The sequence below is a fragment of the Gymnoscopelus braueri genome, assembly GCF_963280865.1.
Source record: "Gymnoscopelus braueri genome assembly, chromosome: 13".
In the NCBI taxonomy this organism is placed as follows: domain Eukaryota; kingdom Metazoa; phylum Chordata; class Actinopteri; order Myctophiformes; family Myctophidae; genus Gymnoscopelus; species Gymnoscopelus braueri.
In genome coordinates this window covers 27,174,468-27,186,466 of record NC_137615.1, presented here as the reverse complement: position 1 = coordinate 27,186,466, position 11,999 = coordinate 27,174,468, and the positions used below count along the sequence as shown (strand labels likewise).

The 11,999-nt window shown below is 42.3% G+C and overlaps 2 protein-coding genes across 9 annotated transcripts in view; one reads left to right on the top strand and one right to left on the bottom strand.

The window, feature by feature from the left end:
• The first annotated feature begins 3,489 nt into the window (after window positions 1-3,489).
• On the top strand, window positions 3,490-9,386 carry cbx7a (chromobox homolog 7a). Its single transcript, XM_080447297.1, has 6 exons — window positions 3,490-3,796; window positions 5,661-5,704; window positions 6,083-6,148; window positions 6,322-6,388; window positions 7,072-7,375; window positions 7,623-9,386. The coding sequence occupies exons 1-6, from the start codon at window positions 3,728-3,730 to the stop codon at window positions 8,285-8,287; spliced, it is 1,215 nt and encodes a 404-aa protein (XP_080303423.1). The 5' UTR covers window positions 3,490-3,727; the 3' UTR covers window positions 8,288-9,386.
• A 1,051-nt stretch (window positions 9,387-10,437) lies between these two features.
• ep300b (EP300 lysine acetyltransferase b) overlaps window positions 10,438-11,999 on the bottom strand; it is a 41,667-nt gene continuing 40,105 nt past the window's right edge. For all 8 annotated transcript variants that reach the window (XM_080446565.1, XM_080446567.1, XM_080446568.1 and 5 more), the window contains exon 30: window positions 10,438-11,999. This exon is cut by the window's right edge and continues 3,352 nt beyond it. In XM_080446565.1, the coding sequence (XP_080302691.1) occupies window positions 11,887-11,999 (113 nt within the window). In that variant the 3' untranslated portion in view covers window positions 10,438-11,886.

Below are 11,999 nucleotides of genomic sequence, written 5' to 3'. Positions count from 1 at the left end.
ATTCTGATTGCAACCATTGATATAGAGTGTTTGTTCAGTAACATGGGTCTCCCTGTCTCTCCAACTCTTTGGTAAGCAGAAAATGCATTTTCAGTTCGGGATACCAATTGTATCCAATCAAAAGAGAGAACTCATACAGGATACAGGGGGGAAAGTTAAAATGATGACACAAAGATGTGAGCAGACAAAATTGGTAGGTAGGCTACACTGGAACTGGTAGGCTATACATTTGAAGCTGATAAATGGGTAGCCTACTCTCCTGGCTGAAATTGTAAAGCCACCTTAAAATGTACTACGCCTATTTCATGTTTATTTCAGCCAATCAGGAGAGAGTAGGCTACCCATTTATCAGCTTCAATTTTATATAGCCTACCAGTTCCAGTGTAGCCTACCTACCAATTTTGTCATCACTTTCCGTTTCAACTTTTTTCCCTGTATCCTGCATGAGTTCTCTCTTTTGTTTGGATGCAATTGGTATCCCGTACTGAAAATGCATTTTCAGCTTACCAAAGAGCTGGAGAGACAGGGAGACCCCTGTTACTGTTACTGTTACTGAACAGATACCCAAAAACTAGCGGTGATTAGCCTATCAGAATATATGAGCTTTAACTTTTTTTTTTTTTTTTTTCAAAGAAAAACGTTTTGTTTTAAACAAAAATATCAGTTACACACTTTAACGCTCATGAACTAACGATGCATAGAGAAAATACATACACATTTGGGTTAGAATTGTTAACAGGTTTGTGATTGGCTATTAGCCTACACATTAAAGGGGGTAATTCTGATTGTATTATTTGATATCTGTGGGCATCTTAGGCTACCAGACCTACCCTTGCGCTTTGGAGATTGGCTATTTCGTGAATTAGATAATTTCGTGAATTCAGTTTTCATTTCATTTTTAATGTTAGGGACAGAGTAGACAATTAAATGGTGAACACACAGCTTGAGCTTCTTCTGCTAAGTAACAGTAAACTTAACACGTGTGCAGCCGAGTCCACTTGTTCTTCAAAATCGGCCAGTATCCATTTTCAATGGATGAATGGTTAGTAGAGGGCTACGCTTGGCTACGATTTTTTCCTGCAGTAAGTAATATACAGCGTAACACGGTAGAACATACCACTGCCCTATTCACATGTAAAGTGGCGGATTGCCTTGAACTTGAACTTGCAAGAACCAGAACATCCTCTGACACCGACAGCTTCTCACTCTTGGCTTTCAAAATGAGGTCTGCTTTTTAATTTAAGAGAAGGCCTACGCCTATATGAGGCTTGAACCCATGAGCTGTTATGCCATTATTATGTCCGAGGACAACGTCTTTGTCAGTCAGTGGTTGGTGAATAAAACCGTTTTTCTGTAGCCCACATTTGCATATAGTCATAAAGGATACATATATACATATATTTCTGATTATTTATTTAATCATTGCAGGTCTATCTATACAGTGCCATCAGCCTAATACATTTTAACACGCCCTGGAAAAAAACGATGTTTCAGGAAGAAAAAAACAACAACATAGTCAAAGCGAAACTTTGACTATGTTCTTCATGGTTTTCACTTTTTTTACTCTTGGTACTTCCTGCAGAGTCGCCCATCTCATATCAACGCTGCAGGCTAAATAGCGAAACGTGTGGAATGACGGGAACCCTCGCGTCGCTCAAATTCCCAGAAGTGCAACCTCTGTGCAGCAGCTAAATGAAGTGCAGCCCCAAGGGTCCAGGGACCCACCATAAATAAAAGTTTAGATTTCCCGGTATGGATTTAGTGGTTTGTTGATATTCCTCGGGGGCGCCTGTTACAAAGAACTGAGGGTGATCTGATCCTGGTCTTACTGGCACGTTTATTATGAGTCATAGCCTGACATGAGTCATAACGTGGGTGGGAATGTACGGTGCGATCTGTCGCTCCTTGTTTTCTATTCCCTGCTCTCAACTCAGCTTTAGTAGTAGGCTAGTATCCAGGCAGATAACGGTCATGTGATGATGCGCTTGTCTCTCTTCTGAATGACAGTATCGCTTTATCGGTAGAATTATATAGGTTCCTCTATTATATGACCCAAAAAAAAGGTCAAAAGTCACAACTTCGAGGTCAGCGGGGAACGACACAACTCAGACATATGGTTATGGTATCATTATCAACACCCTCCCCTCTTCTTTGCTCCCCCCCCATCCATCCAGCTTTTCAACCGTCTCCGTAGAAACAGTTACCATGACACCCAGTGCCCGTAAGTGATGCAAGTGTTCCAGGTGCAGAGAATTGACCATGGGCCCCTGTGTGTGTGTGTGTGTGTGTGTGTGTGTGTGTGTGTGTGTGTGTGTGTGTGTGTGTGTGTGTGTGTGTGTGTGTGTGTGTGTGTGTGTGTGTGTGTGTGTGTGTGTGTGTGAGAGGGGGAGAGGGAGAGGGAGAGAGGGGGGGAGAGAGGGGGGGTGTAAAGAAGAGTTTTACTGCATGAGTAAACTCAGTGATATGGGGCAGTTTCAATGAAAGATAATAGGAATTTGGATCACAGCCTAGCCTACTTATAACGAAGTCAACTAGATGTAATTGTCAACTGTCCTCCCTGCATCAGTGTGTGTGTGTGTGTGTGTGTGTGTGTGTGTGTGTGTGTGTGTGTGTGTGTGTGTGTGTGTGTGTGTGTGTGTGTGTGCGTGTGCGCGCGCGTGCGTGCGTGTGCGTGTGCGTGCGTGTGACTTTGGATTGATATCCTTTCATGGGGTCTCGATCATACACATACATGTCCATCCATCACAAAATAATCAATGCTCAATTAACGCCAAACATCGGTGTATTTGTTCACACTTTAACATGACAACCATTTAAAGCCATTATCAGCCCTATGGCGTGGTTTCAAAGCGCTCTATAACAGCTGGATGTGTGTGGGTATTCCCACCAGAAAACGAGGCTTTCATTTCCAATGCAGATTGTGATCTTTCCTGGCTTTTCAACTGTTACATAAAAATAGCCAACACTTTATTTCATCCTCAGGCTGCACTTCAGTAAACTTGAATTCCGTGCAAACTGTTATATAATTCTGGTCCATCTTTAATGAGCAAAGCTACATCATGTTTTTCTTTCTATTTTTCCTTCTTTTTCTTTTGGTTAGGTTTTGGTTTTGGTTTGTTAGATTACTGGGATTTTTTTTAGATCAGAGATGCTGAGAAATCAAATTAAACATTTTTTATTTAAATATCCTGTCATTAATAACATATGTAACTGAACATAATAACACAGTGTTCTTTTCCTCAGAACTTAGTTTCACAATAACCTTCCTGTTTTGACCCTCCTCTTCCTCCCCTCGCCCCTCCCTCCTCCTCCTCCTCCTCCTCCTCCTCTCCCCTCGCTCTGTCCCTCTTCTGCACTCTGCTCCAATTTGCGTGCGCGGACTCGTGGCCACGTGCACGCTTCTTGGGGGCTCGACGCGTCGCAATGGAAAAGGGGGCGCGCCCTGACTTAAAGCACGCGCTATCCAGTGTTGATGTGTCGCAGATTTTAAAAAAAAGAAAAGAAAAAAAAAAAGTCCGTAAAGAGAGAGGCAAAGGATCCGGATGGGAACACATGATCAGGGACAGTTGAAAAACACAAGGAATAAAGTGATCAACCGGGGCTGCAGCCGCAGCAGAGACAACTTCGCAGGTCCTTTTTTTTTTGTTTTGTTTTTTTTAATTCTGGAGGAGGATAAATAGCAGAGACCCAGTTGAGTTGCGTGCCGTTTGGAGCGTGCGGAGCAGCGATGGAACTGTCGTCAATAGGAGATCAAGTGTTTGCAGTTGAATCAATAACCAAGAAGAGAGTCAGAAAGGTAAGATGGACGACTTTTTACATAACACAACATAACTTATTATTCCCGGTGGGGGGGGGGGGGGTTATTTATTTGTGGCCAAATAAAGTCTCACGTTGATAAAATATACCCGACCATCTCCGATCACAAAGTAGGCTACGCAGTTTCCCTATAGTTTACGCAAAGTGATGACAGTGATCTATTATTATCAACAAAACTGCGCAAAAGTTTGACATTGTTTCTTTTCATGCCTGAAATACATCCTTATGCCCGCGTTGACGGCGATGTGCGTCTTAACATTTTGTGCTGCGTTAAACACGCCAATGTGTGAGCGGCAGGAGAGGTAGCCTTCGGCACGGTATGATCGTAGTAGTAGATGTAAAGGGGGTGTGTGTCCTGAGAACAGAGCTGGTATAGGATGGATCATCCAGTGTGGTGGTGCGGGCTACGCAGTTTATTTGTAGGTTACGCCAGCAGGGGGAACAGAGAGGACGGGGTGTGTATCTGGGTGAAACTGCTGCGTAATGTCACTCACTACTGCGTGATGATCATGATAATAATATTCATCCGTTTGATTGATGCCGTAACTCCGAGAGCGTAACGTTCACAAATGTAAGCAAATTGTTACAATTTGGTTTCATTTGTTTTGTTTGTTTCAGAGTTACGAATGGATAGGCTACATTTTAGGCTACTACTGTGTAACGGGATAACTAATCCGCTAGATCAGTGGTTCTCAACCAGTGGTCCGGGGACCACCAGTGGTCCTTGAGGGGGTTCCAGATGGTCCCCAGCTAAATGATGGAGAGCGGGTAACCAAATGGACCCTTAGAGATCTTTAACTCTTGAGTGTAAAATGAAACCAAATAGACCCTTACGAGTTCTTTTGGTTTCATTTTACGCTCTCAAGAGTTAAAAGATTGTTAAAAAAAAATAACATCTGCATTACTTAATTAAATAATTGTTATTTTGATAAACGTTTGCCTGTTATCTCTCCTATGGTACCAACATCGTACAGCATGGAATTGTGGACAACATCGTATTCGTATCCAACGATAACAAAATATTCTAAGTTTTGGGTCTGAGAGGCTAAATCTCATCAAACGGCTCAAATGCCGAATAAATAATGGACCTTGATATGAAAAAGGTTGAAAACCACTGCGCTAGATGACATGGTGTAGGCGAGGATGACACACATAGGCGATAATACGGACGAATCCTATCATCATTTGTATATGAACATGCTTATAGTTTCTATAGAGTGCAAGTGTTGTGTAACTGCAACCCCAGCGCCCACAGTCACACAGTACATCACCGGATTGTTTGTCTCAGACTGGGTGGAGGTGAGTGCGTTGCGCAACACCATGTTGTTTACATGTTACCATGGTGGCCCCACCTATTTCCACTGGTTTAATGTTCTAGAAAGTCCCACTACATTATTAAAGTAGCCCATATAAACCCCCCGAACCCCCCCCCCCCCCTCCCCTCTCTCTGCCCATGTGCGGTCACGTCATCACAATAGCAGAGAAGATGTTTGGAGGCCACCCAGCCCCGCTGTCATTGACGTCACCCTCAGAATCACCATTTAAAGAGAGAGAGAGAGCGAGAGGGAAAAAAATAACCCATGATCCCCCCTCCACACTTTAAAGAAACAGTCACCCTTTTTTCATGGTTGGAAAACACACACACACACACACACACACACACACACACACACACACACACACACACACACACACACACACACACACACACACACACACACACACACACAGACTTCGTTCTACATTGCAATGGACAACATTCTCTGTGCAGATTGTATTGTATGAATGTGTTAGCAACCATGCTACTTCTCTCATCCAGTGTCCATGTCTCTTTCACGTCCCAGGGCAATGTGGAATATCTACTGAAGTGGCAGGGATGGCCTCAGAAGTGAGTAAGCCTTGAGTCATCACTGACTGACCTCATGCCAATGTTTCCAGGAACCATAATGCATTTGTGGATTAATTACGGTTCCTTGTATATAGATAGACAGACAGACAGACAGACAGACAGACAGACAGACAGGCAAGCAGGCATGCATACATACAGTGTACACAGTCATATCCTCAGTGTTAATGTGTAAATGGACATTTGGTTACATTTGTCCACTCTTAAGAGTTAAATTAACACTCAGGCTAGACAGACATAGAACGTTAGATGAAGTCTTGATAGATCAAATAATAGAGACATAGAAACACAAATATAGATGCACAAATGGAGCGGTTAATTGGAGCTAAATGTGGACGCGCTGTTGTTGTCCTTTGGCAGGTACAGTACCTGGGAACCAGAGGAACATATACTGGACCCACGCCTGGTACTGGCGTACGAAGAGAAGTGAGTATTCCTGGAAAAAGCTGTTGTTTTCTTTTTTCTTTATAAGTTATAGCTTGTGGAGTAGCTTTTCATTTTCATCTCTCTCAATCTGTCTGTTTGTCCTTTGCCTCCTCTCTCTCTCTCTCTCTCTCTCTCTCTCTCTCTCTCTCTCTCTCTCTCTCTCTCTCTCTCAGGGAGGAGAAGGACAGAGCTCTCGCCTATCGCAGGAAAGGTCTCAGACCCAGGAGGCTGGTTTTGCGGGTAAGGGCACTTTCCACTCTCCTTGTCCACAGTCTTAATTATCACGCACCTCCTGGGGGGTGACGGTTTCAGTTGTCCTTCATCCCATGCAGGCTATAGAAAGTCTGCATGGGCATCCCCAGTACAACTCTCTTTCCTATTCATATATGGGCTAATTTCCCCATGGGGATCAATAATCTTAAGTAGTAAAACTTAAAACATTACAGCGTGTGACCTGCGCCAGAGATTCTGTTTTCAACCACTGCCTATGCATTATCAATGTGGTATAGCCTTCCAAACTGTCATATACTATCTGTTAAGCCTGATTTATACTTAGTTGTGTGCTGGTGTTGTGTACTGAACAGTCGATCTACAAGCTCACAACGTGCCACGGTGTTGTGAGCTTGTAGATGGACTATTTTCGGTCCGCGACACGATGAGAGCATGCAAGTATAAATGAGGCATTATGCTGTAGCTGTAATGTATATGCATGCTGATTTCAGGTTATTGGTCAAAAAAGCAGTTCTATCAGCCTCGCTTTTGCATGGTAATGCAATGTAAGAAAAACTGGTCCACCGAGACAGCATGTCAACAATGGCCATAATCTTTCTCTCTCATCTGTCTCTCTGCCTCTGTCTTTATCTCTATCTCTCTGTCTTTATCTCTGTCTAAATTTCTCTCCCTCCATCCTTTGTCTGCACAAGAATATCTTTGCCATGGACCTACGGAGTACGAACAAGGTTCCTGAGAAGCCTCCCCCCCGGCTGCGCCTCTCCCTCACTCGCTCCATGAGCACAGATGTGGACCAGGTCGAGAGAGGCATGTACCGTCGAATTATCCGACGGAAGAAACCGCAGAGGGTCAGCAAGCGAGGGCCCCATGGAACCCCCAGAAAATTCCAGCACCCTGCAAAGGTAGAGGATCCTATGGAGTGTGACTCGGAAGACACCACCGAAGAGAGACAGGAGTCTGAATGCACCAACGAGATGCGTGATGACAGCGTATACGGTTGGTTTTTATTTTTTTTAAATGAGTTACAAACAAGCTTATGGCTCCACTTAATAGTCATGGTATTATCCATTTAGATATTCATTAACTAATTGTAACCGTAACCCAGGAGTTATCATTTTCATCATTATATAATGATATGATATATAATGCATATCTTTTAAGTTGAACTTATTTCCTCTATCTATCTATCTATATATCTATCTATACCGATCAATATCTCCATCTATCCCTCTCTTTCTCCTAGGTCATTCAGAGTGCAGTTCTCCTCCTGTTCTGGAACGAGAGGTTGAACTGGAGGTGAAGGAGACAGACGACAATCTGACACTGGTGAACAGAGACACAGACACAGGGGAAGTTGTCATGACTGACAGGCTAGAAGGAGGGACTTGTGAAACAAGGCAGATCCTGCTGTCTACACTCAACCCCACAGAGAGCTGCGTTTCTACGCTGGAGGCAGGACCAAAAGACATTGTCACCACGGTCAGCAAGTTAGAGTCAGAAAGCGACACAGGTGTCGAACCAGGGCCGGACGCCTTGACTGGCATGGTTACATCCTGCACTTCCACTGGTGACTCTGGGACAGATTATTTAAAAAACAGGTCAGAGGAGAGCACTTGCAAACTGGAGGCAGAAAGTCAGAGCAGCAAACAGAATATGACTTCAGTCATAGTGAGCGTTCAGGGGGCCAGCAAGAATGTAGGTGACAGTTTTATAGTCTGCTCGGGTGACGAGGGAAGGAAAATGAGGGACGACAATCAGAGCATAACAGCGATAAAACATCACCCAGGCAGCACTGCTCCAGCAGCGGAGAAAGCTGGGAAGGTGATTGTTACTTATGTGACTCTCAACTCCCTGACAGTAATTTTCAAGGAAGCTATGATGGCTGAGGGCTTCTTTAAGCGCTGTTAAACAGAGTTCTGGTCAGAGAGCGAGAGAGAGAGAGAGAGAGAGAGAGAGAGAGAGACTTTTTGGAGGAAAAGATGAAGGCAGAAATACAGGGAGCAAGGGGAGATGAAGGGTTACGTTTTCATGAGAAAGAGTAACTGCAATGTTACACTTACTGCTCATTTTGTACTTGTACATAGCCTTATATGTGACTGTAAGTTAATTCCAGATGTTTACAATGCTTATCGGAGAGATGCACACGTTTGCTACCATGAGACTAATGAAGAAATTTGCCTTTTGAAAAAGTGAGTGGTAATTTTAACATTGTGGCTTCATTTTGAGGACAGAACAGCATGAACATAGGAAGCCTAAGCACAGGGTTGGCTTGCCCAAAAGAATGCTAACATCTTATTTGCTCTGTTGCAAACCAGTAGAGAAAATGGATGTGAGCTGCTGGACTGATTGAGATGGCAAGATTAAGAGGAAGAGGGAAAAAAGAGAGAGAAATGAGAAATCTTGAGACCGCAGTTGAATCTGAAACATTAGAGTCTACATAACTACTTCCATGCAGCTACTTGTGCTTTCCAGAATCCAGAATATTGTTCTCACATTGAAAACCTGTTATCAGGGCTTGTTTCAGTCGCTCCTTTTTCTAACAAGCTTTTGTAAAGATATCCCTCCTTTTCCAGTAGTCACACAGTGCTTTCTGCATGCCCTGTCAATCTGTGCCACATATGCACAAACCACTGTCCTGTGTTGTCATTGAAGAGGTTTATTTCTGTCCCAAAAGAAATAACACAAAGGAGAGAATTAATGCCTGCCAGAAAAAGAAACAGTCTTTCGATGAGAATTGATGCTTAAAAGAGATATAACACTATTGTTAGGTGTCTGTCTGTCCTTACTTTTCAAGTCTGAAATGCTACCTGGTTCTATTTTTGTATTACCAATTGATAGTCCACTCGCTAGCCTTTGTGCGTTTTCAAGAGATGTTGGTTTCCACAACCGCCATCACCATTAAAATGCTGTGTAGGGTAATGTGCAAACTGAAGCAAAATGTACATTAGGTCGAACAGTAGTGAGCTACTATTTATCGCATGTCACATCTATAAACTGACTTAAATTATGTCACGTGTCTGAATGAGTTTTTCTTTGACTGAGAGTTGTCAAACATGTCTTCTCGATAATAAAATGCCTTTTTATTTGACTGTATTTCCAATAAATATGTACTAAAACAATTGCTGCCTCACACACCTTTCTAAACTATAATCCAATATGAGATTAAAACAAGTAGGCTACAATGAAAGAATCATTCACACTACTTAATTCAGGCACTGGGTTTTACATGAACTCTCAACAGGAGAGACAGAACTTTCCATACTATTCTCCAAAATATCCGTTATTGAATGCAAAAGTATTACTTTACTTTATTAGTAGTACTTTCATTCAAGACCTAGAGGAAGGCCTATTAGGTCAGAACGATCTTTTATATAAAAAGATCTTCATGCCCTTACTTTGGTGACAGTTCTGTCCTCTTGCATTGACATCAATATTTTTTTTTCCAGTTTTGGAAGTGATACAGCAGCTGTGGAATTTAAAGTCAATTTCATGTTAGTAATGGGCCCAGGAAAGCTTTGTTTCAGCAAAGCCCAACATAGAGGCCATCCCTGTTCATCAGGACTTGTCACTGATCATGCATCACCATCTACCTCCACTAGAGGTCATAGTGTTCTCAGCAACTAAAAGTAACTGTCTCCAAGTCTACTCAAGTGCAAGATGACTGTGTGATTCATAGATAACAGTATATCCATTAGTTTACTAAATGGAAGTGAAAAATAAGAGACTGGGGAATGCACAACCACTAATATTAAGATTATACCAATCTTTATGGTATGTTTGGCTACTAGGATTATATCTTGATGAGGTTGTATAGTTCTTAAGCCTCTGCTCCAGTTTAAGGACAAGCAAAAGACTTGAGCTGTAGAACACCATTGTTGAGTCAAGTAGAAAACAATATGTAACCTCAAATAAGTTCCTATTGTGGAAGACCAATGTTGCAAATGTTGGTGATGTCAGTTCAAGCTTGAAAAATGATTCTAATTAAAAGTGACTCAACGGAAAAGCTACAATATAAACCAGCAACGACATGGAACAGTGCATGGACAACAGCACCCAGCACTATTTTAATTTTCCATTTTATTATAAAAAAAAACAGTATTTGAGTCCACAGTTTGTGTTTTCTTTGTACAGTAAAAAATATTAAATTAAACTCCCAAAGATCTTTAGCAGAAAGATACATTGAGAGGGTGGAGACAGAGAGGATTCTCCCTGCAGGAAGGTGGGAGGGTGGGGATGACGGCAGGAGGAGATGGGGTGGAGTGAGGGGACCAGTGCATTTGGATCTCTGCTCTGTGGGGGGGCCGGGGTTTTAGTCCAGGGGGAAGCAGCAACGGGGATGAGGCAGAGAGAGGAAAACGAGAGACGATCACATCTCTCCTCTTCCTGCTCAGTTCTGTGCAACACAGTCTATTTGGATCAATTTCCTCCCATCTTCTCGGAAAAAAACAAAACAAAAAAACAAACAAAAAAACACTGGTGGATGCCCCCCGGGGTTTTTCACATCCCACCCCATGTACGCGAAATGTTACAGGCACACAGGAATGCACTCCCAACCCTGTTACTTAATAAGTGTCTCTTAAGGAAGGAGTGCACACACATTCAAGGGAGGGCTGTTTCTTGAGGGAAGTCCCTTCCAGCATGATCGTTGTCCAATACAGCAGCTGGCTAGGGTGTTCAACATGTCCGTTAACCAGCTGAGAATCGCAGTAGAACCTCAATAACTGCAGGAAACACTGACATTTATTTACTTCCTACCTGGACAAACCCAGACAAAGACATAAGTGAAATGAAATATCCACTAACCCACTCCCAAATTCAACAGTCAATAACAAAAATATATTTCTATATGAATTGTAGCAGTCTCAGGGTAGATACCAACCCCAAAAAAGGGGAAGCGAAAAAAAAAAGTCTTGGAAACAAAAATAAATAAAGCAAACCCAAACATTTAAAAAGTAAGATATGCATCATGTTTGGATTTATAATAACATTAATAATAATAATCCACATCACTCTGTGAAACTAATAAGACAGACTGAATGATGGAAAACAAAATGAATTAAAAAGTCCTTTGCATTAAATTGTTTCCTCTTTAATTCTTCACCACTTTTAAAATCTTAAAAACATTTCTTAAAAAAAGGCAAATACTCCCATTTCCCCCAACCCCCCCAAAAATATCTCCTGTCTTGTATTCTCTAAGGGGTGGGGGGGTGGGGGAGCATAGAGAAACCATCCCCCTCTTTGTACACAATTGGCAAAAAAATATATTAACAGCAATAACTTACAATTCATTTATTCTAATTCATTTATCGACTTGTTGATTTATTGTTGCATCTCCCATAGGAAGTTCAGTTCAATGTATCTTTATTGAAAACATTTTAAATAACATTTAACAATAGTATAAAAAGAAAGGCTAAGTAGTAATAACAATAACACTGTCCTGGGTGAGTGCAGTTTCTGCGAAGGATCACAGAGCGTCTCGGCTCGACTTGACACATTACGTAGGTTTCCTACATTATGTCTAAGGTATTGTGATTCATGTTCTGGCCCAACGGGTCTTGACCATTGCCCCCCGGCCCGTGAAGACTGGCCATCCCACTGAGCTGCGACAACATGGCGTTCT

Bases quoted from the DNA above. Each gene is read 5' to 3' on its own strand.
- cbx7a (XM_080447297.1), top strand. From the start codon at position 3,728: ATGGAACTGTCGTCAATAGGAGATCAAGTGTTTGCAGTTGAATCAATA. The intron at 5,705-6,082 runs GTGAGTAAGCCT...GTCCTTTGGCAG, and splicing joins TGGCAGGGATGGCCTCAGAA to GTACAGTACCTGGGAACCAG. The intron at 6,389-7,071 runs GTAAGGGCACTT...TGTCTGCACAAG, and splicing joins CCAGGAGGCTGGTTTTGCGG to AATATCTTTGCCATGGACCT.